General features: G+C 29.5%; 1 protein-coding gene across 1 annotated transcript in view; it reads right to left on the bottom strand.

The window, feature by feature from the left end:
• The window catches only part of LOC129605951 (fat-like cadherin-related tumor suppressor homolog), a 211050-nt gene that overhangs the window by 97611 nt on the left and 87000 nt on the right, over positions 1-26439 (bottom strand). Inside the window, exons 3-4 of the mRNA XM_055515986.1 lie at positions 12174-13285; positions 1229-3869 (exon numbers count right to left, since the gene is read on the bottom strand). Coding sequence (XP_055371961.1) covers positions 1229-3869; positions 12174-13199 — 3667 coding nt within the window. The 5' untranslated portion in view covers positions 13200-13285. The remainder of the gene's footprint in view (positions 1-1228; positions 3870-12173; positions 13286-26439) is intronic.

Below are 26439 nucleotides of genomic sequence, written 5' to 3'. Positions count from 1 at the left end.
CTTTGTCATAAATTAAAATTTATATTATAAGCTGTTTTTTTGCTTTTGTATACCTAATGATTGCAATACACAAAGCATATTTATATATACATACATATGTATATGTTCCTGACTTATTCTTCACATTGACATTTCTGCCAAAATGACCTTTATATTTCATTATATTTCATAAATTCAAAAATGTATCAATTTAAGTATATGGCATATAAGCATATACATTACATATGTATATTATGATTATTAAGGAACAAAAAGTGTGTTATTTATTTTAGAAAATGAAATACTTGCAATTTAAATTTATTTTAAAACTTCAATGCAAAATATAATATATATGAGATAAAAATCTGAATACTTGAATATATAAAGAATAGTGAAAAATAGGAGAATTTTTTTGAACAAACAAATTTATCATTATATGAAAGCATAGGAAATTTTACGACCCTGATGTATATTAAAACTTTATAAAAGATTTTCATATTCTATTGGTTGAAATTATATTAACTTTTTTTTTACAGGTTTTAAAGCTGCTTTTAGCTTCGCTTTCAACATAAAATTTGGTTCATAATCTTAAAATTGTAGTGACATTACATTTGTATGCTGAAATTTTAACATCACACATTTTGTATTCATTAAAACGGCTTCATCAAAGACGATAATATGTTAAAATATAAACTTTCTAAACATGTTTTGGGTATTGAAGTGATTGAAGTACTCATGTAAAGTAGTTTCATAGTATATTAATATAAACTATTAGACTACTTTTATTATATATTTATTATTATATAATAATAAAGCAAAGCTATCCTTTACATATTAAAATATATTTAAATATAATATTGTAAAATTATATTATTCAAAAACTAGCTTTTGAATTTTTAAAATAATATAAGAATTAGTTGTATCTTTATTTTTAAGACTCAAAAGAGAGATTACGAAATTAGTATATTAATTATGCTACAAAGCCAACATGCAACAAAATAGCTCAATGAATTTTTTCGAATTAATTGGTCTTCCGTTTTTGAAGTAAAACTTTAAATTCTTCCTAAAACATTACTGATATTTTCAAACATTTATACACTTTTACTTTTTTTTTTTACTTTAATCAAAATATAAGGGCCATAATATTAGAACAGGGCAAAAAAAATCCCTTTCGTTCAATCGTTCATTCGCAAAAATTTTCAAAATCTACTGAATCTTTAATTGTGTATAATTAATCAAAAAAGCTTACCATCATTAGATATAGTAAAAATTCCTAATCCATCTCCTCCCCGTATAGAATAAGAAACCTTTGAATCTGGGCCAGGTGGATCAGCGTCAGTAGCAATTATATTCATAACAAGGGTATCGGGCGGTTGGTTTTCTAATATACTACCAGTTAATACAAAATCTTGAAATTCTGGAGCATATCGATTCTCATTCACATCAATAATTTCAATAATTACAGTTGCTTCTGATGATAATGCTGGTGTTCCTCGATCAATGGCACGAACCGTGAGGCTGTGAACTTGGCGTTCCTCATAATCAAGAAAACTTTCTGTACGTATAGTCCCACTATATTTATCAATTTTAAATAATTTTTCTTCATCATCATCTTCGCTAAGAGAATATAATACTTCTCCACTTGGGCCAATATCTAAATCTGTAGCGCTAACAATAGCTATCACAGTACCACGAGGAATATCTTCTCTAACTCTAAATGTATATTCATTTAGAGTGAATTCCGGAGCATTATCATTTATGTCGTCAACACTTACTCTAACTATAGCATCAGAATGCAAAGTTGCTATTGGTGGTTTATTTTTATTAGGAACCCCACCATCGGTTGCTCTTATTCTAAGCTCATAGATTTCTTGACGCTCTCTATCTAAACGATTGTTTACAAATAATATCCCGGTTTTAGGATCAACTTGAAAATCATCTGTGTCGGTTACCATCGTATACGTAATAGCAGCGTTTTCCCCTAAATCAGCATCTGTTGCATTTAATTGAAAGATGATTGTTCCATTAATAGCGTTTTCAGTTACACGAAATGACGCTAGTGATTTTGAGAATTTAGGTGGATTATCGTTCTCGTCAATTACAAAAATTGGCAACATCTTTGATAAAGATTTTTGCGGTTTACCTAAATCATACACTGTAACATTTAGCACATATTCATCTTCCCTTTCACGATCTAGGTATCCAATTATTTGTAGTTCACCAGTTTCAGGATCTATTCGAAACACAGAATCGTGATCTCCATCTGATATACCAAAAACCAATTTTCCATTATAACCCAAATCACGATCACGCGCCTTTATCCATCCCACAGTTGTTCCTAATGCTACAGTTTCATTAATACGTAATTCATTTGGGAATTCTACGAATTCTGGCGTGTGTTGGTTTTCTCCGTACCGACTTGGCATCATCACGAAATCATCACGAGCATTATACTCCCTCCCCGGCATATTATTTTTTTCAGCCGCAGCCAATATTTCCGCTTGTCGTCGAATTACACCTGTGTCACGACATTCAAAATGACTGCTTTCTTCCACAGGTTGACCAAGGCGATTCATTTGATTAGGAAAGACACTTCCAGATGCTGCAAAATTTCTTTTTGCATTAATAAGGTTGATCTTGATGGTCATTACATCTGCGAAATGAGTACCATCTGTAGCAGTTACGTTAACTTCTCGTGCGTCAGTACCAATGTCGATTAAATCACAACCAATAGAAATTACTCCAGATGTAGGATCTAAATTAAAACAATTATCTTCATTTCCGGATATCAAACGATAACTAATATAGTTTCCCGAATCAAAGTCTATAGCTGATAATGTTAAAATTTCTGTTCCTATTGGAAGCTCTCTGGGGATATGGCCAATACAATCTACTCTTTCAAATTGAGGTCTATTGTCGTTAACATCACGAATTCGAATTATTAATTCCATTTCGGTTTGTCGTCGATAAGGTAAACCCCAATCTGAAGCTCTCAAACTTAAAATATATTCTCGCCGCATACTTTCATAATCTATAAGTTTTGAAGTTCGTACAACACCAGAAAAATGATCTATATCGAATGGCACATCGTTCAAATTTGCTATACTATATGAAATATAAGCATTTTCTCCAGAGTCACGGTCTCTAGCTGTTACTTTAGTTACCGTTGTACCAGATGGTTCATTTTCATCAATCCAAATCGTTTTGTTTATATTCTCAAATACTGGATCATTATCATTAGTATCCTGTACATTGATTTTAACTTTTGCTGAAGATTGCATCCTCATACCGGAGTTACCTTGATCTATCGCTGAAACTGTTAGCGTGTAAAATGCTTTGGTTTCTGCGTCTAACAATTTTTGAGTATACAACATTCCGGTGTCTGGATTAATTCGAAATTCTCCACCTTCGTTCCCTCCAACTATTTCAAGAAATACTAAAGCGTTTTTACCTTGGTCACGATCAGTAACCTTAAGTCTTATCACAGGTGTATTTGGTGGTGAAGTTTCTGGTACAGAAACTTCGTAGATTTCCCGATTGAATACCGGAGCATTATCATTTATATCAGCTAAATGTACAGGCACTATTTTATAACTCGATTGTGGCGGTATACCATTATCTACGGCGCGTAAAGTTAAGTTATAACCTAAGGGGGTGCGTTCACGGTCTAATAAACGTTGAATTTCAATATTGTATTCACCAGACTTATCTGTTTTAACTATTCGAAAATGGCCATCTGGATCTCCATTAACAATTTCTAAACTTTTTATTTCTCCATGAATACCTAAATCTTTGTCTGTAACTCTTACAATTCCATATATATTGGCAGTTGGTCCTTCAAAAATTTCTGGCAGTGCTTGAACGTATATATCTGGTGTAAAGAGATTCACCTGAAAATAAAACATATGAAAAACAAATTACTATGAACTGATGTTAAAAAATATGTTAAATATTTCATCAAAATGAAATGAAGACATTAGTCTTCATATTGAAAATCATCAGTCAAAGAAAAGCGAATCAGTTTATTTTTGCAAAAATATACAAGTAAAACATAAACACCAAATTTCTACATATTTGTTAGAGAATTTTTGTAGAAGAAAGTTTTATTCTCGAAAATTCTTACAAAATTCCCTCGTTAAAATTAACGATACTGTGTTCATTCAACAATTACTCACTTAAAAATTTTCATTTCATGATTAAAGAATATGGCAGTAACTTTAATTTGTTTCAGTAATTAGAATGAAACAGTTTCAGCGGTTCAGGTTTCAGCGAATACTTCAAGAAAAATAATTTATTAAAATATTGACACTTGTACACATACCCCTAACATATGCATATTTCACTATGTTATGTATGACATACAAAATTTCTGACACAAAAGCGTAACATTCCAGAGTACATAAGAGTTATTCCAATTAAAATAAGTATGCTCATCTTATGTATACCTTTTACAATAAAGTATCACATTAAGAACAATATACAGGAACGAAACTTAATTTAAATTATAAACACCTCAATTCCAATTCCTTTTTATACCTAAAATATTTTAAAATCTCACAAAAATTAGAAAAAAATTTTAATTGTTACATTTCTTTATTTCATTGTTAAATGTATGGAATTTGAATGTTGGCATTTAAAAACCGATCTCTTTTAAAAATGATTTATATCTTGAAAAACAAACTTTTCGTTATTCTATCTTCTACAATAGATAAGTTATGTGTGCCAACAAATTTCGCATGTCGAGTTGTAGGTGGGAATGCACTTCTCCATTATCCATTAGGTGGAAAACGTAAATAAACTATTTTTAGCAACCTATCGGTCTGTCAGTCTGTATGTGCACTCGTGTGTCTCAAGTTCGACTGAACCGATTTTGATGAAATTTTTCATTTAAGTTTATTTCGACTATAATATGGATTGTTCAACTTTTGGGATATATCAGGCATCGGGAACTGCACTTTTAGCGAAGCTGTTTCACATTTTTGATCATTATGAAGAAAATATTGGACAGATTTACTTGAAAATTCATATAACACCTAAGCATACACTTTTGAGTATATAAAGAGAAATAATCAACCGATTTCATTGAAATTTAATATTTAAATTCTTCGTATTAAAGCAATAAACATATAAATTTTTTGGAAAGATCAAAGCTCTTTTTTTGGAAAGAAATTGATCTGAGGGCCGATTTTACATTTTTTACCATATCTACGGAACAGATTGATGGAATTTCTTGAAATTTGATATTTGAGTTCTGGTTGTTACCCAAACTAATTGGTGAGCATTTCAGGGAATTCGGGTAGCACAAAGCGAAGCTCTACTAAAAACCAACTTTAAATTTCTTTTGGTATGTTAACTATAAGCTTACAGATGCCCTAAAAATTGAAAAGAAGCATTAACCAGGCATTTTTATAATATTCTGCAACACTTTCACTTAACTAGACAATTCACATTGCGGTCAGTTATGTGTTGACCACACCAGATTTTTTTTTTCAAAAAATCCTTACATTCTCCATTTAACGTGCAAGTTTATAGATTACAGAATAAATATATTACAGAAAAATGTTGTATAACAAGTAACATACACCGAGCAATAAGCGGATCTTCCTTTTTACAGTGCTCAGGATAATCGAGTAAAAATAGACCTCACTTACTCAAAATCTCATTTGCATGCAAACTTTACAGATGGTTTTCGTCTCTATGATCGTTTGTAACAAAACGCCTTGTCAGTAATAATAATTTGTTATAGAAATGTTTTTCTTTAGAATTTCATACTTTTCTTACAATATTCTTGGATCTATTCTAAGAACTTTGGAAAGGAAAACTGGTACTCTAACCAGTTAAACCGTAAATTAACTTGAAATAACATTTTAGTATAAAAAATAAATAATTTCTAAGCCCTAGCAAATTTGAACTTGTGATTTTGAAGAACTAGCAAAAAAAATCAATTACGTTTCAAGATTTTAAAGGCCTTATTAAAATATAGAAACTCAAGAGCTTTGAATTTTAAACCAAAAATTTAAAAATTTTTTTCATCGAAGGAAGGAGGAAGGCAACCCATAGTTAGTTATGTATTTTACTACCAAAACTTCCTCCTTGATATTATATATTCTGATAATAGTCCCCTTAGACCAACCATAAAATTTTCTTTAATATAGATTGAAAGAAATTCAACGGTACTCGATTTGGTGAAGCGCATTTTGCAAAGTTCTTTTTAGTCTTCTGGGAGAATCCCGGATAACATGGAGCCGAGAGGCCTCTACTTTTAGGAGGAGAGGAATTTTTAGATCTCTGTGCAAATCTCCATTTAGCACATACCAAGGGGCATCCATCATATTCCGAAAACCCTATTCTGGAACGTTTGTATTCGCTGGACATTTATTTGTTCGGCGCATCCTCACAACTGGATACCACACAACCAAACCGAATTAATAATGTGGTTTTAGAGCAGGACCTTATTCTGTATCGGCAACCTTGACTTGCGACCTAGGAGCCAATACATTTCTTTATATTTTAATTCTAATTCTGTTTTTTTTTTTTCTTAAAATGATCTTTCCATTTTAGCTTGACATCCAGTGCTACTTCCAGATCTTGTGCTGCATTTTTTTGTGCAATATTTATCCCATTTAAATTAACACAAGGGGAGAGAGCGGTTTACAAGAACTTTATTTCTAAAATTTACTTGTGCAAGCTTGTTTACTTGTATTCTCCATTTCTTGGTCCAAGCATCAAAACTATTGCTTGCCTGCTGCAACTTTCTTATGGCGTCGTCAATATTTGATGCTACTGACACAATCGCAGTATCGCCAGCATTTGTAGCCAAAATTGTGTTTTCTATTTGAGACATATTTCTTGTAAAAATTTCTTGCTCTTATTTCTTTAAGTGTGGAATAGTCCCTCTCCTGTTTGACTCTAAATAATCTGTCGATTAAATAAGAAGACAAAATATCTCCATATTGTTTTGGTAATATTTTTTCTAAGTTGTATTTAAATCCTTGATACCAAACATTACCAAAAGCCTGTGCCACATCCATAAAAATTGTTGCACAACTTTGCTTTTCCTCTAGGGCTTGCTCAATAATATATTATGTAATTCTATGAATTTGATTAGTAGTTGAATGTTCTGCTCTAAACCCAAATTGGTGGTTCAAAATTAATTATCTCTCCTCAATTATAGGTCCCATTCTTTTTAGTAATAACTTTTCAAAAAGTTTCGACAAAATTTGTAACAGAGAAATTGGCATATAAGACTTGGTCTCATTTAAAGGTTACCAGATTAGGTATCATTCTAACTTCTGCCACCTTCCAAGCATTAGGCACATATTTTAACCTTAATGCAGAATTCAATAAAAAAGTCAACATTGTTATACCCTTTTTTGGTAATTGTAATTAAATCATAACCCGGTGCTTTCCTTGATTTTAAATTTTAATTTCTTCCACTATTTCTCTTTGTGCAAACGGAGCGATAACGTATTCTGCTCTCATATTTCCCATTGCAATATTTATGTTTGAGTGTATGTCAGAGAAATATCAGAGAAATTGGCATATAAGACTTGGTCTCATTTAAAGGTTACCAGATTAGGTATCATTCTAACTTCTGCCACCTTCCAAGCATTAGGCACATATTTTAACCTTAATGCAGAATTCAATAAAAAAGTCAACATTGTTATACCCTTTTTTGGTAATTGTAATTAAATCATAACCCGGTGCTTTCCTTGATTTTAAATTTTAATTTCTTCCACTATTTCTCTTTGTGCAAACGGAGCGATAACGTATTCTGCTCTCATATTTCCCATTGCAATATTTATGTTTGAGTGTATGTCATTTGGCCTGAAAATTTGTTCAAGATAATCTACTAATATTCAGCCTTATCTTTATTTTCTATTGCCCATTTGCCATCTGTTCCCCTATCAGGGGGGACTTGTAAGATTGACTTTTTTATATTTTTTGCAGCCCTCCATAAGTAATAATTACTTTCTTGTTCGGCTGACAAATTTTTAATGTAAATATTAAATGAATCTTCTTTGATTTTTCTTTTTAGATTCTGAGTGAGTCGATTGAGTGCAGTTTTATCTGTTGGATCTCGTGAGGATTGCCATCTGCGTATAGCTCTTTCCTTTTCGCTTATCATATTCGGTATTTGCCTCAGATACGCACGGATTTATACTCATATTGTTTTGTATTATTCCAGGCATTATTCCAGGCTTATTTTGTTTTTTGGCAACTGTCTCAGTTAAATTTAATATAACTGCACAATGATCCGAATCCAAATCATAGTTATCTTCTAAACTAATGAAATTTGGCAAGATTTTCTTGACAATAAGGAAGTCTAGCAGATCTTATATTTTATTTCTATCACTTGGCCAATATGTTGGTTTACCTATACAAGTGACTACCAATCTCTTTAATAGCTTTTCTTAGCTCTCTTCGTCTTGTTGAGGTCAATCTAGAACCCTACTCAATATGTTTGGAATTACAGCCACCTCCCAGAATAAACCTTTATTTAAGGAGATTCAGGAGATATTTGAATGAACCACTCTTTATAACACGTCCCGGATGACAGTAAAGTACATCAATATCGAAATTTTGTTTATAAGACTCTATACAGCAAGAAATTGGCTAGGATGCGCCGCTTTATTTATATTCTATGTAACCATTTTGTTTTATATCTATGTTTGCTGTTTTAAATGTGTCTCCGTTACTAAACATATATCAATATTTTGGGTCCTTAAGAATACTTCTGATATATGCTTTTTAATAAGAACGCCATTGGCGTTCCACGGTGCAATTCTTATTTTATCTTCGTCCATTATTTTTTATTCTTTTTTCATACATATGTACATAAATATTATCATGCTTGTCTTGTAATCTGTTCAATCTCAATGACATTTCGTTCATATTTTTAATCATATTTTGCGACATTTGCATTATATTTATATTGCTTTCAGCAGGCTTTTGAGGTGGTAAATCTCTTCGTTCTTTGGTATGGTTATATGTTTCACACCTCGCGATTTGGGCATATTGTATTGCCTGCACTCTTTTACTCAATGTAGTTGTTTTTGGCTTTTTTGGAGTTTTGAGAATATTTTTTTGTATGTTTTTATTTATGTTTTTACGACTATACAACTCCTGTTATTCGCAGCATGCGCCTCAGAGCAATTTGCACATTTTGGAGCTTCGATGTTTTGCTTAAATGAGGACCAGCACACTTGACACATTGAGCTAGACGCTGACAAAACATTTATATCATTTATGTCTTCCCAATTTTCAAAGATTAATATGAAGAGGGGGAGTCGGATCATAGTGATGTTGTTTTCTTTATGCGAAGGTTGCAAGCCTCTAGCCATCACCTTGATAGGTCTTGTCAATTTATTTTCGTAGGTATGCCACTCTACTTTAAATTTATTTATTTTTTTTGTTAATTGTCTGTAATCTTGTTCTTGATCAACATTGATTTTAAGTTGATTATTATTCATCATGTTGATCCTAAAGTTTATTTTGGCTTCTTTGAGGAGCTTCTGTTTTAATTGGATATTCCTCCACATTGCTTAATATAACAGGAGGGGTTGATTTTTCTTGTAGCGTTTGATCTATGTTATAGTGCATTTATCTGCACAGATTTTTCAATTTTGATCACCTTGTCCTCAGGACTTATTTCAGGTGACATATCTGCTCTTCGCTTTTTTCTTTTTCTCTTGCCAAATCCTCCTCTTCTGTGCAGTATTCCTCTTTGTTTGTCGTAATTTTGTCCGAATTTATTTCTTTTATTGTATTTACATTGCTTGATTCCAATTTTAGCTTATTATTTTCCTCTCAGAGATACTGGATTTCATTTTTTAATTCTTTACAAAGCGCTTCTAGCTCACTTATTCTTATATTTAAATAGTACATTTTCTGATCTTTTATTCCATTAAGTTTATGAATTTTCTGATCTTTTATTTCATTAACTGCACCCATATCGGTATTTTTCTGTTTGTCGCCTTTGGACATATTTTCTTTGCTTTTACCACACGCCCTTATTCTGCCGTCCCTCACAGATCAGTTGCAGACCAGACAGCCGTCCATTCTGTATCACACGCTTCTGGATTTGTACTGAATTTGTGGACTCTTACCACAAGCATTCCTACTGCGGGTATTTCGAACCCCCACCCGCCGGGGAGCGAAATTTAAAAATTTGACTTCACATTTTTTTATTGTGCTCGCTTTTGTAAATTAGCCGTTAAGCTACAATAGTTGTTTACTTCAAAACAGAAGTAATTTATTTAAGAAAAATAATTTATTTTTAATATGAAGGTATTAAATTTGACTTACATATTACAATAAAATGTGCGTTTTATAATTGGTTTTATTTTGATATTAGCTATGTTTTATATACGTATATATACATCTGGCTATGAGGTATAATTTTGAAAATATTTTGGTTTGAATTATGTGTCAGTAAGAGAAAAATTTATATATCAGACGAATTGCTTAGACCAGGAAAGCATCAATTGCCATGCAAATTAATACTAAAATTAAAAATATTGCTTACATATTAATAATTTTGTTACAAATTATTGAATTAAAAAATTAATTCTAATATTAATGATAAAAAAAAAAATAAAAATTTTAAAATAAATATATTTGAAATTTATTTTGAATAAAATGTTTCAACTTTGTTAAGTTTTTTTAATGTAAGTGTTTGCAATTCAACATATTTTTTAATAAAAAAATTTTATGTCACAAATAATATGAATATTACGTAATTGAATACCAAGTAAAAAAACTTGCATTTTATTTGCTGAATAGATTTTTTAAAAGTGACCATATTTTTTTTATACAATTAATTTATAATTCAATAAAATAATAAAATTTATAGAATTTAATTTAGAATATACTTTTCGTGTTGTAATTATTCAAATTTATATAATAAAAAATAAGAAATTTATTTATTTATTTATTTGTTAAATTACAAATTAATTGAATAATGTGAATAAATTGGGGAAACATGAAAAGTGCGGCGTATACAAAATTGAATGCAATAATTGCGACAAATTTTACATAGGCCAAACGAAGAGACCTGGTACAAAAAAGGTTAAGAAACATTTAAATGAGGTAAAACGTGCAAGGATAGTAGGAACTTACAGGAATTCTGATAAAATGATTGCGAAACATATTTACGAAACGGATCACATAATTACGGAGAACAATTTTAAGGTAATAAAAGAGGTAAAAGGAAAATACAAGACAGAAGTTCATGGAGCATGCAGATATACAAATCAATACTAGGATGGCGCATTATTTGGTTTTACAAGTTCATTCCGACATACAGGTATTCGAATACTAGGAAAATTCCAATTTCCCTTATCTTTTTTTTCCCCCGATTTCTGAAGGAATTTTTTTGTTCTTTACATTTGTAAAGAACAAAATATATATAATTTTGTTCAAAGAATTTTCCAAGCTGCTTTAGTTTAAATCATTATCATTAAACGTCGAAAAATTTTGTGGTTTTGATGATATAGCAAAAAAAATCATTTGTGTTTCAAAATTTTAGAGGTCTTATTAAAATGTAGAAGCCCAAAAAATTATCACTATTTTTGGTTTTTGCTCTAATAATTTTCTCTTTCAACCATACAAAAGTATCTACGTATAGAAAGTTAAATTTTGTTAAGTTGTTTTATTGGTGTGGAAAGAAAATTGTGGAAACTCAATACATTTGTAAGCAATATTATAACATATACAAATATTTTCACAGTTTAGAGTGCTAAAGCACACATTAAATACTTTTTAGAAAGCATTTTATAATGAGAACTTCCTAACACCATAGAAAACTTTTCAATAAATAACATTTCATAATAAAAGCAAAAACCTGGACAAAAAGGCGTCTAATTTATGAAATATAGCTTTCCCATAATTCTGATATTTTAAACACTTAAGAAATTTGTCCTTGAAAATTCTTAAAATTAATATTTGAAATCAGCAGATTGATAAAAATTGTATTTTAAAGTATTTGTCTTTCAGATGAGTTACTTTTAGCAGAGAGTTACTTGTAGAGTAACTAGCAGAGAGGATGAGTTACTTGTAGAGTTTATTCATTCAATATATACATGTATCATATAATTATTAAATCGATATTATTTGTTAAGTATAATTAATTCTGTAATCGTAATAGTTTCTATAAATTATTTAAATAATAAAAATAATGGCTTTTTTCTTACCGGTTCAACCTTAATTGTTACTTTAGCCTTGCTGGCTTGATTCAGTCTATGATTAGCTCCAGTACCTCTATCGGTAGCTAGCACCGTTAATTCATGTAGTGATTTCTCCACATATTTTAAATTGCGAGTAAGTGATATAACACCACTTGTTGGATGTATAGCGAAGTAATCATTATCATCCAAAAAACTATAGTATATTTCACCATTAATACCTAAATCAGCATCTTCAGCCATTACTTTTAGTATGGATTTATGCAATGGCATATCTTCTGGCACCGTTTTCATATATTCCGTTGGATAAAATAACGGACTTAAATCATTTCGATCTAATACTTTTAATATTACTGTTGTTTCACATTCATAAACATGTTTACCATTAAATTCGAATTGGGTCGCTAATGCTTTTATACCTAATTTATATTCTTCTGTTTTTTCACGGTTTAATATCACAATACCGGTACGAGTCCGAATTGCTAAAAATACAAAATCACCAACTAAACGTTCTTCAGCTTTAAATAACTTATCACGATCACCACTAACTATACGGAATTTAACATCTAAATTTGGTATAACACGAATACCTAAACGATCTTCATTAGGAGGTTGAAGTGCATATGTTTTACCAACACTATTTTCTGGTATTGTCACATTATATAGAGGCTGATCAAATTTGAATACGTAAGCTGTGTGATCATTTACATTATCATTTTGTACATTTTCATCTAATTGTGATAGTCGTTTCCTTTGTTGCTGCTGCTCCTGTTTATTAAATATGGAACTTGTAGTAGATGTTGATATAAATATTGCAGAGGATGAAGTTGAAGGTAACGATGATAATGATGAAATAAAAGGATCAACAGCATTTGAATTAGCTATAGACTTATACAGGAGCTGTTTTGAAGTCTGTGATATTTTTCTATCGGATTGGATGGAATTAGCGGTATAACTTAGGGCACCTACTAGAATTAACCAAAATAAATTTGATCCCAGATGAACCCTAAGTACACCGCTCATTTTATATCGCATTTTATTTTAGTTTTTTCGTTTTTCTCATTTGAATAATCATCGCTTGTTTTTTAAATTTCAACGTACGATTCACTTATGGTCTGAAACTGAAAATATAAAAAAAAAAATAAATTTTTAGATTAATGAAAAATGCAAAAACTATATTACATGTTTTTTTTAATTAAGTTTTTTAAAAATTGTACATGGTAAATTTAAATATTTTTCTTGTTTTAATAATATATGTTTATTTTAAATTTATTCTTTTCAAACAAAACATACTGGAATCAATCAATTATAATTGCCTACTGGAATGCTTAATTAGCTTATTGCCTACTGAAGGATTTTGGAGACAAATTGAATATTGAACGTGCACAAAAATTTGAATGACGATATTTCAATCTTAATGCACACATATAATAATTGACATAAGAACCAACCACTTTTTAGCTTTTTTTAATAAATAAATCATTAGTCAAGTTCTAATAAAATACAACTAATAAAAAGAGAGTTTTTTTAAAAAGTTAAAGCAAAATTAAAAGTTGTTTCTTTTATAAATATACAATAAAAAAATTTCATTAAATTGGCAATAGGTCATTTTGGAAATCCCACTCCTGTCGGAATTCCATTTATTCAATTGTAAAAATTTTGTTATCTTAAATTGACACTGAAAAACTTTTACCTAATTTTTTTTTATTGGTACAAAAAGAAATATTTTGTAGTTTTCCTATTTACATATAACGCTAATTTATTCATATATGTATGAAAATATCTTAGAAGATATACTTATGAAAATTTCAAAATATCCCAAATTTCGAAACTCCTATAATCATTAATGGAATTGATTAAGAAAAATGGAAACATTTTCTATTTTAATATAATACTAAATTCATCATGTGCATATTCTTTTTGAAAAGTCTCTATGATTCTACATTTCTTCTCTACCTCACCCCTTCTTTTCTTTAATTAAAAAAGCAGAATTTTCAAAAAAAATACACTACAAAAAACAACAAACAAAAATACACTAACCACGTTTTTATAGGCAAAATAACCCGTCATTGATGTAAATCAACATTAATTTATAGCCCACCCATCTGGAGCAGATCATCATCATAAAATAAACCAAGTCTCTCATTATGCATTATGCTATCAATAAATTACGAAAAAATTATTTTCAAATTTTTACTAATAATTTCCATTATTGTTTCATACCATCATCCGTTATATTCTTCTACAAACATTATTTTTCCTACTTCAAATATAAATAAGCATACGTACATGAAAACATACTTTTAGTATGTTTTCTTCAAGAGTATTTTGTAAAGAAAGCAAGCGCGTGTGTATGCATATGTGTATCACTCAATATTATTATAAAATAGATTAATTTATAAATGAACATTATTCTTTGTGTGTATTTGTATATTTACATATTTTCTTTTTTTTTTTTTGTGAAACACTTTAAAAAGGAGTTTCGCCTTATGTTCTTTCCGCTGATGCTGTTATTTATAACATTGATGAAATTTTCCAACTATACTGCATTTATCTAGACCAGTGATTCTTAAACGGGGGTGCGATAAGACAATTAAGAGAAGATAGCAGTGCAAGGAACGTTTCTAAATGTTTGTAAAAGCTAAAGATAATTGTCTCAAATGAGACCCAAACTTAAAAAATATATATAGAAATGTACATAAATCACAATTAATATTTTTTCTCAATAACTTAATAACAATAAACCTACATTCATTTTACGCGAATAATAAGACACAAGAATAGAAAAATATAAACAAATGTACACTATGTACATATGCACGTATATCGCGTATAAAATTTGTACATATTTACAAATAGAAAAATCTGATTAGATCACCACATAACCGACCACAATGTTTATTGGATAGATTAGTAACAGAGTTCCAAAGTATTATGAAAACACGTTTTAAACATTTCTTTACGACACTAATAAACTTTTAGTTAACATACCTAGAAATATCTGATGTCTGATATATTCCAAAAGTTGATCAATCCGTGCCATAATCGAAATAAACCTACATATGCATAAAATTTCATCAAAATCGGTTCAGCCGAACTTTAAATACATGCATGCACATACAGATCCATAGACTAACAATCCGCCAAACCGACAGCCTACTATGGAGAAATGCATTCTCACCGAAAACTTGGCATCCAAAATTTGTTGCCGTCACATTGTATACACAATAAAAAGAAAAACGGTCGATAAAAAGAAAAACGAGAAAAAATTAAAAGACACATAATTAAAATAACAACAACAAATAAAATACTAAAGAAGAACGAGAAACAATTAAAATTCGAATAACGTGTTTAACAAGAAATAGTAATGTGTATTGCTATATGGACACGTATATTGTACATACGTATGTAGTTTTCGGTGCTATTTTTTGACGGATTTATGCATAAATCAACTTGTAACAAGTAAAAACGTTTCAGTCGGTATAAACCGATTGAATAATACCCTGCACCTTTCGTTATTGTGTAGCAATTACTCGAACCTGTGAAGTCATTCTATAGAAACTTCACGGATATGTCTGACCTATAATTGGACATCCGACTGCCAAGTTTCATGAATCTGACTTTATAATTTTTCCAAATATTTAAAATTAGCTTTTGGAGTTGTATGGCAAGTACCTGAATCTGTCAAACAATTCCATCAAAACTTCACAAATATATCTGATCTACAATCGGACACACAACTGCCAAGTATCATGAATCTGACTTTATTATTTTTCCAAATATTTAAAATATGCTTTTGGAGTTGTTTGGCAAGTCCCCAAACCTGTCAAGCAATTCCACTAAAACTTCACAAATATATATGATCTATAATCGGACACACAACTGCCAAGTTTCATGGATCTGACTTTATTATTTTTCCAAATATTAAGAATAAGCTTTAAGACTTGTATGGGAGCTACTCGAACCTGTCAAGCAATCCCATTAAAACTTTAGAAATATGTCTGACCTATAATTGGACACACAACTGCCAAGTTTCATCAATCTGACTTTATTATTTTTCCAAATATTTAAAATTAGCTTCTGGAGTTGTATGGCAGGTACCCGAACCTGTCAAGCAATTCCTCTAAAACTTCACAAATATATCTGATCTATAATCGGACATCCAACTGCCAAGTTTCATGAATCTGACTTTATTATTTTTCCAAATATTTAAAATTAGCTTCTGGAGTTGTATGGCAGGTACCCGAACCTGTAAAGCAATTCCTCTAAAACTTCAGAAGTATATTTGACCTATAATTGGACACATGACTGCCAAGTTTCATGAATCTGACTTTATTATTTTTCCAAATATAAAAAATTTGCTGTTGGAGTTGTATGGCAGCCACCCGAACCGGTGCAGCTATCCCATTATAATTTTTAGAGAATGTGTAGAATATAATTGGATACATGTATACAAAGTTTTATATTTATAGCTTTATTAGTTTTTGAAATATTTAAAATAAACTCTTTGAGTTGTATGGCAGCTACCCGAACCCGTTGTCCGAATTAGTCCAATAACAATAGGGCTCGTCCTTGGCACAAAAGAAAAAACTTGTGAAAGTTTGGTGTCGATTGCATTATTCGTTTTTGAGTTATCGTGCGAACGGACGGACGGACGGACGGACGGACGGACGGACGGACGGACGGACGGACAGACGGACATGTCTAAATCGACGCAGAATTTTACGCTGAGCAAGAATATATATATATGTCCATACCGCAGATGACTCCTTCAAGTAGTTACAAACTCCATACCAAAGTTAATATACCCTTCACGAAGTGCAGGGTATAAAAAAGATAATTCTTGATATAAGTACATATACATATTTTTTTTCCATCTTCACTCCTAGGAGGAGCATAGTGCTAATGAAAGATATAATAGATAGTCATGTCCCAGTTTCGTTGCTTCATAGACTTTTAACTGGGAAGATGACTAGGCTGTCGTAATATATGCATATACACATAAAAATAATTAAGAGCAAGATCAGGAAACAATTTTTAGTCAATTTATAATTAATTTTTGTTTTATTTGTAAAAAGTAATTTAAATTTCACAGGAGTGCGAAAGCACATTTTCACATTGAAAAGGGAGCATTACATCGAAAAGGTTAAAAAACACTGATCTAGACTATGAAATATTTTCCAATTTTCCAAAATTTTATTTAATTCTTATTTTCTCCCCTAATTTTTTTTTTTTTTTTGTTTTTAACGAAACACATGACGGGAATTGTTAATATTATAAAAACTCAAAAACATTAAACTGATGAAGATGCCGCTTGTTCTCTTAAAAATGTTGAACTATGGAAACGAATTTCGAATAGTAAAATATTTACATAAATTTAAAGTTATTTTATCACTTTTGCATTCCGTTTATATTTGGGGTGTCCCAATTGAAGCGGATATAAAAAAAATATTTTTAAAAGAACATTAAGTAAAAACTTTTTCATCTACGCGTCGTCAGCTATAAATTATTATTAACAAACATATTATAATTATTTTTAAAAATTGTTTAATGCGTTCCGTTCATAACATCAAAAATGTAGTAAGCGCTAAAATTTTTAAAGAAAACGGGTACATTAAACTAAGTGTATTTAAATTTAAAAAAAATATTTTAAGATTCAAATTACCTATAACTAGAATCTTTCCTATTTATTTAAAAAAATTGAGTTTAAATTTTAATCAACTTAATATTTGCTCTTGGTTTTTTTTGAATAGTGGTATTAGTTATATTAGTTCGCTTTTTTATTAGTTTAAAAAAGTGATTTGCACAATTAATTTTCGTTAATACCTTAATAGATAATAGATTCAAACGTAAACTTTCTAAAGCCAAAACTTTATCATACACTTGAATTACAAAATCGTGAAGGTCTAGAAAAAGCTTATAGCACGCTTTTAAGCTTTCTACATAATGTAATATACCGGTCGTGCATTATGGCAGTGGTATATTGGTCATAATAAACTTGTTTCGCATTTTTTTAGATTTAGAATTCTGTCACTATATACTCGTACGTTACAAAACAACCAATCGATTTAATAAAAAAACTGTATTGTTTGAAGACGTTGAAAAATAATATATACTTTAAATAATAAATAGTTTTATAGTGCATTTTAGTATATGCTGGGATAAGTAAACTAAACTTGATTAAAATATTTAAAATATGCAAAAGTAACAAATGTACGTTTAAAAACTTGGATTTCTAATTTAATATTTTAAGGCATCTTTCCTTTTATGATCATATAAAGAGCTTTTAATAGCTTTCAAAAAATATGACCAAGTAGCACTCAACTTTGTATTTTCATCAACCTTATTTACAACCTTTACAAATAAAATAGTAATCATTCAAACTTCTTTTTTCTGACGTTGATAATGTTTTGCGTGCATATAAAATTTCTTTTATATTTAATTTTTAGAAGATTAATTTCCAAAAGAAACCTATTTTTGTAATTCTATTAAAAGATATTAACTTAAGAGATTAAGAGATATTATAGCAAAAAAAAAATTAAACTGAGATGCATTATGCAATATGAACGACTAATTACGAAGTTATTTTTTGTAAAAGTGAATATGGAAATTTTCCTTATAGAAGTTGTAAACCAAATTGTTTTCAAATTGATTTAAAAGGGCTTTTTAACTTAAAAATATTTTGTTTATTTTTTGAGAGTTTTAAATTAACTAAACTCATAGACAAAAAAGAAAATGTTCGATCTTTTTCTGATTTTTGTGATCTATTTTTATTTTAAACAATAATATACTTTCCAAAATTAGAAAATTCTGGAAAGCATGGTTTTAAAAATATTCAGTAAAAGATTTTGTTAAGATAAAACTTGAATAATTAATTAACATACAATGATATTAAAATATTTCTCAAATGACTCGATTTTTGTTCACTTTAATTGATGACAAACATCAACAACCATAAAAAATTTTTTGTTTTGGGATCTGCTTTAAGCCTTTCCCATTATAGCTGTAGTTAAGAAAGTTATATACATGTTTACATATACATATACATGTTTATACATAAATAGTTATATATTTGGCAAGTATTTAATAAAAATACTTTTAAAAATAAATTAAATTTACGTTGCCTTCTTAAATTTTCATGCATATTGAAATCATAAAATTAATAATAATAATAAATTGATCAAATTTAATAAGTTTTTCACTACTTAAAACCTTATTATATTTTAAGTACTTTTGCAAAAAAAAATTGAAAAAAATATCCTATTAGGTTCATCCGCTCCGTTTGTCCTTCCGTGAACGTGTTTACAAAACTTCTACAGCCTTGTACCTTTCAACTTCTAACTGAAATTATGTACATAAATATTTTTTGTATAAAACCTTTTGTATAAAACCTTTTCTAGAAAATAATTTCCGTAGAAGAAAATTTTTACCTAGTTTGTCCCTCTGTCCGTCCGTCCGTCCGTCCGTCCGTCCGTGGACACTTTTTTTGTTTACAAAACTTCTACATCCTTGAAGATAGAAAGCTGGAATTCTTTACTAGAAACTTACTTCCGTAGAACAAAATTTTTACCTATCTCCCCCCCTCTAGAAGTTATTCCCCTCCAAAACCGTAAAAATGACCTTTTTTAACTATTTGTTGCAATGAAACCATAAGCATTTTTGAAATTTTGCAAACGCAGAAAGGCAGCAGCTTGCTTTTCCTAGCGCGGTATACTATAGACAGGCGCGGTTCTGATGTATTCGTCGCCCTAAGCGGTTCCTAAAAATTGCGCCCCCCCCCCCCCTTCAACCTTTTCACCTATTTTATTACTGTGAACAAAATTTAATAGGCATTGCACATTGTGCATCATAAAGCAGTTTCTTGTAACCTTATTGTGCTGAATTATAGAATTAAAGTCTGGAACTAAACTTTCAATTTTTTGTTTTATAAATTCAAAAACAAGGTAATTTATTTAACTGTGCGTTTTTTTATGAAGTTATGATCAGATTTATATCAATCACTTAAACTTGATTTTTTGATTTTAACAACCAAAAAATTTACTTTTTGACGTAAGTAAAACTTATTGTAAAAGGTTCTATGAAAATTATATCAAATGAACTTTTTCAAAGCTTATTTGAATATGAAAAAAAGTAAAAAATTATTTTTATTTTTATTCGTAATTTTATTTTTATTTTTATAATTATTTTTATTTTTATTCGTAAAATTTGGCTTTTTATTTCACAAATCGCCTGAGAAATGAAGCAGCGTATAAAAAAAGTTTCGACTTGCATTCAAAAATTTAAGGAAAATCAAAGTTTCGTTCTAAAATTTGTGACTTAAAAACTAAGCTTTTCATGTACATAGCTATAAGCTTTTATACTGTTCATTATATTTTTTAGATTTTATTAAAATAAATGCATTTACTGGTATTTATAGGCTCGTGGTTTTGAAATTTCAGAATGTCGTTTTGCTTAACTGTTTTAATTTTGGAGATAAATGTGTGAAGCAAATTATGCGCCATTTCATTTTACTCTTATTTCTTGGATGACAAACTACATCAATTCAGCATAAAAATTCTTAACATTCACTTGATTATTAAACAACATTTTTCAATTCAATATAAGTAGTAGATTTTATCAATTAAAATTTAATTCTGTGATTGATAACAGTTTTTTCAAAAACGAAAGCAGAACATAGTAGTAGAAATTCATAACGATCATGTAATTTTAAAATTCATTCAAAATTTTTTGTTGTTAAACAAAAACAAAATATTGGTATACACCATGGATGGCAATTAAAGGGCACGCGTGCCAAACTTGGCACGGAAAAAAAATTTGATGGCACGTTATAGTTGTGCCTCGACAAATTTTTATATAGATTTTTTTTCTAATAAAAAATCTAAAAACTCGTTGAAAAATTGATTGAATGAAAAATTTCCTAAAAATGATAATTTCCTAATAGCGAAATGACAAATATTCAAAACCAAACATATTCAAATGTTATATTCTTTTTATTTTTGTTTTTTTTGATGAAATACACATTTTTGAAAAAACTAATTGGAATTTCACCTATGAATTTACAAATATTCTTGTTTCTATTAAGCAACAGTTTGCACAAAGATTTCTCGATTTTAAAAGGATCGAAAATATTTTAAAAATTATTAATTACCCAGATTTATTTGATATGCAAGATTGTGACAATAACCTCCTTAATTGGATGCGATTAGATAATTTAGAAATGCAAATTATTGATCTGCAATCCAATCCAATTTGGGTAAATAAATTTGTGAATATGCGGAAGCTTGTTGAAGATTTAGAAAGCCATCGATCCCAAAATGTGGAATCAGAATGTTTCATGGAAAGTAAAATTTTAGAAGCTTGGAATAGTATGCCAGATACCTTTTATTCAGTCAAAAAATTAGCAATCTCGTTGTTAACGATTTTCTCTTCCACTTACTCTTGCGAAAGTCTTTTTTCCGTTTTGAATCATGTACATTCAAAGACTAGAAACAGATTAACAGAGGAAGATTCGGCAGCATGTATTACTCTGCAGTCAACAATGTACCAGCCCGACATAAAAACTCTTGCAAGTAATATGAAACAAAAAGTTTCTGATAAAAAATTAAATTAATATTTTTTCTATCTGTATTTATTAATTTTTATACCTTGAACTATAATATGTATAAATAAATATTATTACAACTTGTCATAATATTGTATTTACCTAACCATACCTGTACTTGGTACTGTGCTGGCACGGGAAAAAGTGTGACAATAAATTTCCCCAAATTTTGGCACTTTGATCAAACCCTATTTGCCATCCCTGGTATACACAATCTCAATATCAAGCTATGCTTTCCATCATTTAAGAATATTGCTCTCATTCTCTTTTTCTAATTTCTTTCTATTCTCATTCTTAATTTGTGTTTTTTTTTGTTTTGTTCTTGTTGTTTACTAATGCAATAGTATACAGAAAAGTAATACATTATAATAATGTGTTTGTTTGTTTGGTGAGTGGGCGACAACTAAGCAAAAATAAAATTTTGCATGTATGAAACAATTTAAATATAATGTGTACGAACGAGTGTAGCCACTAAGCATAATAAAAACATTGCTTTGTGATATAATTATATGTGTACGAGCGAGTGTTGATAGGGAGCAATCTCAGCAAAATAAAAATTTTGCTTTATGAGATAATTATATGTGTACGCATGAGTGTTGATCTTATTCATATTAGACAATATAAATTATGTGTACATGTGTATTTTTGAATATTTTTATTTGTTGCGTACATTGCTTCTATATATGTATGTATATTATATGAGACGATTTCACTTATATATATGAACGATTGAATGTATACAGCTGTGTGAAATAATATTCTGTGTTTATAGGCATATACAATACATAAAAAATAAGAATGAAAGAGTAGTGTAGAGTAAAGAAATGTATGAGTAATTTTAATTCTATGAACATTTTTTGTTATATGGTGCAAATAGAAAATATGTGTAGGAACAAAATATTATGTTTGCATGTAGGTAGATTTTATTAAGTTAATTTCGCTATAAATTGATGTATAAAAAAAAACTTGGAATCCTTTTTTTTGGGTAAAAATTTTTTTTTTTTAAATTTAGGGGTTTTTTAAGTTTTCAATGGCGCCCCTATTTTTTATCGCCCGTTGCAAATGCATACTTTGCATGTATGATAAATCCGGGGCTGACTATAGATAAACTTTAGAAAAACAAAATGGCCGTTAAAATTTAGTGTTATCTAAAGTCCTTTTTTTCCAAATTTTTGATGTCGTTTTTTTTCTAGACCCCAGTCTGTAGAAGCTTGAAATTTTAGGGGCTTTCAGACATTAACAAATAGTTCATTTCATTAGAAGAAAATTTTCCTTTTTCCATCTCCACCCTCTCTCAAGTTATCGCCCCTTGAAATTTGTAAAATTTGAATTTTTGACATCCTGTATTTCCGAAACCGCAAGCTTTTTCAAATTTCTATAAACGGAAAACGTTAACGGTAAATTCCATGACATTAAAAAATATAATTATTTTTCTTAACTCACACAATTAAACCTTAAAATCGAGCATTATGTTAACATTCTTTATATTAATTTTTGCTTTATTTCAAAGACTGCATGTATGCATCATCATAAATATATGCAATCCTAGAAATAGTTTTGGATATGAATGAAAATAGTTTTAATAGTGTGATAGGTATACATAGACTGTATTTAAAAGCAGAATTTTCACTTGTTGAAGGGAAAAGTGCTACAATACAAACCATTGGTTTGACCCAACTTTATTAAGTTTTTATTGTAGCAAAGCCAGACAAATTTTTTTAATTCTGCAAACGCAGAAAAGAAGTAGCTTCTATCGCGACATACGAAAAAAATGAAATGGCCGTTAAAATTTACCGTTATCATAAACCGTTTTTTTCAAATTTTTGATATTGTTTTTCTTTTCCAGGTTGTAGGAGTCTGAAATTTTAGTATCTCTTAGAATTCATAAATAGTACATTTCATTAGAATAAAATTTTATATATTTCCGCAACTGCAAGTTTTTTCAAATTTCTATGAATGCAGAAAGCTAGCGGTAAAAACCATATCATTAAAAAACATAATATTATTTTTGTTAAATCGGGCAATTAACGATTATTTTTTTATTTTTTTTTTCTTGTACTTCAAAGACTGCACGCATTCCTCATTATTAATCCATCCAATCTTTGAAATATATTCGTATGTGAATGAAACTAATATTAATAATGTTAATTATTTACCGATTGTTTTTATAAGGCAGTATTTTCATTTGTTGAAGGAAAAAGTGCTACTTTACAAACCATTGGTTTGACCCAACCTTATTTTGTAATTAATATTACATACGTTGATGTTACAAATCACAAATTTAGTGCGCTGCAAAATTTTTTGTACGAAATTCACATATAGTTATGCGTACATAGTGATGTTTTTTTATTGCAATTTTTTATGCAGTGCACCTTTGTGAAGGTTATATTCACTTTGGTATGGAGTTTGTAAACACTTGAAGAAGTCATTTCCGGCATGAACATGTATATATATATCCTTGCTCAGAGTTAAATTCAGCGTTGTTCTACTTATTTCCGCCCGTCCGTCCGATCGCTCGATAACTCAAAAACGAATATTAAAATCGAAACCAAACGGTCGATTGTCGAGCAATCGAATCGTTGAGCGATCGTGCGGACGGACGGACATGGCTAAAACAACGCAGAACTTTACGCTAAGCAAGAATATATATACGACTCCTTCAAGTGGTTACAAACTCCATACCAAAGTGATTATACCCTTCACGAAGGTGCACGGTATAATAATGAAACTAGATTCATGTAATTTAGGAGTCATGCGTAAAATTTTAAATTACATATGTATATTCCTGAAGTTTTGCTAGAATTAATTGACAAATTCGGGTAGCTGCCATACAACTTCAAAAGCAAATTTTAATTATTTGGGATAATAATAAAGTTATATTTATGAAGCTTGGCGGTCGAGTGTCTAATTTCAGGTCAGATAATATCCCTAAAGTTTTTATGGATTGGCTTGACAGGTTTGGGTAGCCGCAACACAACAATTTAAAATATTTAAAAAAATAATAAAATTAGGTTCATGAAACTTGGCAGTTGTGTGCCCAATTATAGATCAGGCATATCCGTGCAGTTTCTGTAGAGTGGTTTGACAGGTTCGAGTACTTGGTATAAAACAATGAAAGCTAATTATAGATATTTCAAGAACAAATTTTAAACTCAGATTGCCAAGATACAGGGTATAATTCGGTCGGTTCACACCGACTGAAACGTTTTCATTAGTTCAATATAAATTTGAAATTTAAATTTTTCGTTTTCCATTATTTAAAAACACTAGCATAAAATTTAATTTTATTAGTAAGTTAATTTAACAATTCACCGTGTTTTACTTCTTCAATTATAAAAACTTATTACTAACTATAACTATAGTATTTGATATTCTTAGTTTAAAAAATTTTATTTTTATAAAATGGAAATATATAATAAGTAGTAATTTACTTATAAAAAATTTAAATTTTTCAAATATTTTAATGCACTCAGACGCTCTTCATTAAATATGTCACATTTTCATCTAAATTCTATGTAGTAAATATATTTGTGTTTCATACGAGTATTAGTTCATACATTTTTTGTATGAACATGAAGTACATTATGTTAATAACTTAACTTGGTATATCATTTTATCACTTTTAGTGAATTTGTACAAAAACCGTGTAAACCCGGAAAAGTTTGTATGCCCTCTTGCGTGTTAATTTACTTGAAATGCTTATTAGTTTCATTCTGTCCGTCCGTCAGTCCGCCCGTCCGTCCGTCCGTGGACACTTCTTTTGTTTACAAAACTTCTACATCCTTGAAGATAGAAAGCTGAAATTCTTTACTAGAAACTTACTTTCGCGGAACAAAATTTTTATCTATCTCCTCCCCTCTAGCAGTTATACCCCTCCAAAACCTTAAAAATTACCTTTTTTAACTATTTGTTGCAATGAAACCATAAGCATTTTTGAAATTCTGCAAACACAGAAAGGCAGTGGCTTGCTTCCTCTAGCACGGTATACTATTGTTAAACTTTAGAAAAACAAAATGGCCGTTCAAATTTACCGTTATCTAAAGTCCTTTTTTTCCAAATTTTTGATGTCGTTTTTCTTCTAGACACCAGCTTGTAGAAGCTTGAAATTTTAGGAGCTTTTAGACATTAATAAATAGTTCATTTCGTTTTTTCCATCTCCACCCCCCCTCAAGTTATCGCCTGTTGAATTTTGTAAAATTTGAATTTTTGACACCTTATATTTCTGAAACCGCAAGCTTTTCCAAATTTCTATGAACGCAAAAAGCTAACGGTAAATTCCATGACATTAAAAAATATAATTATTTTTCTAACTCACACAATTAAACCTTAAAACCGAGCATTATGTTAACCAGTCTTTATATTAACTTTTGCTTTATTTCAAAGACTGTGTAAATCGTTCATCCTAATATATGCAATCCTAGAAATAGTTTTGTATATGAATGAAAATAATTTTAATAGTGTGATATGTATACATAGACTGTATTTAACAGCAGAATTTTCACTTGTTGAAGGGAAAAGTGCTACAATACAAACCATTGGTTTGACCCAACTTTATTTCTTTATACACTTTCGTGTACAATAAATTCTTAATCACACCAAAAAATACTTTTATGAAAATTTCTTTAGGCGACAAAATACAAACACTTTTTAAAGTGCAAAATTTAAAGTTTTTAA

The sequence above is a fragment of the Condylostylus longicornis genome, unplaced genomic scaffold (genome assembly GCF_029603195.1).
Source record: "Condylostylus longicornis isolate FDR11 unplaced genomic scaffold, ASM2960319v2 ptg000016l, whole genome shotgun sequence".
NCBI lineage: Eukaryota > Metazoa > Arthropoda > Insecta > Diptera > Dolichopodidae > Condylostylus > Condylostylus longicornis.
Note: the sequence above shows the minus strand (reverse complement) of the source record. Positions and strands in the feature narration are given on the sequence as shown.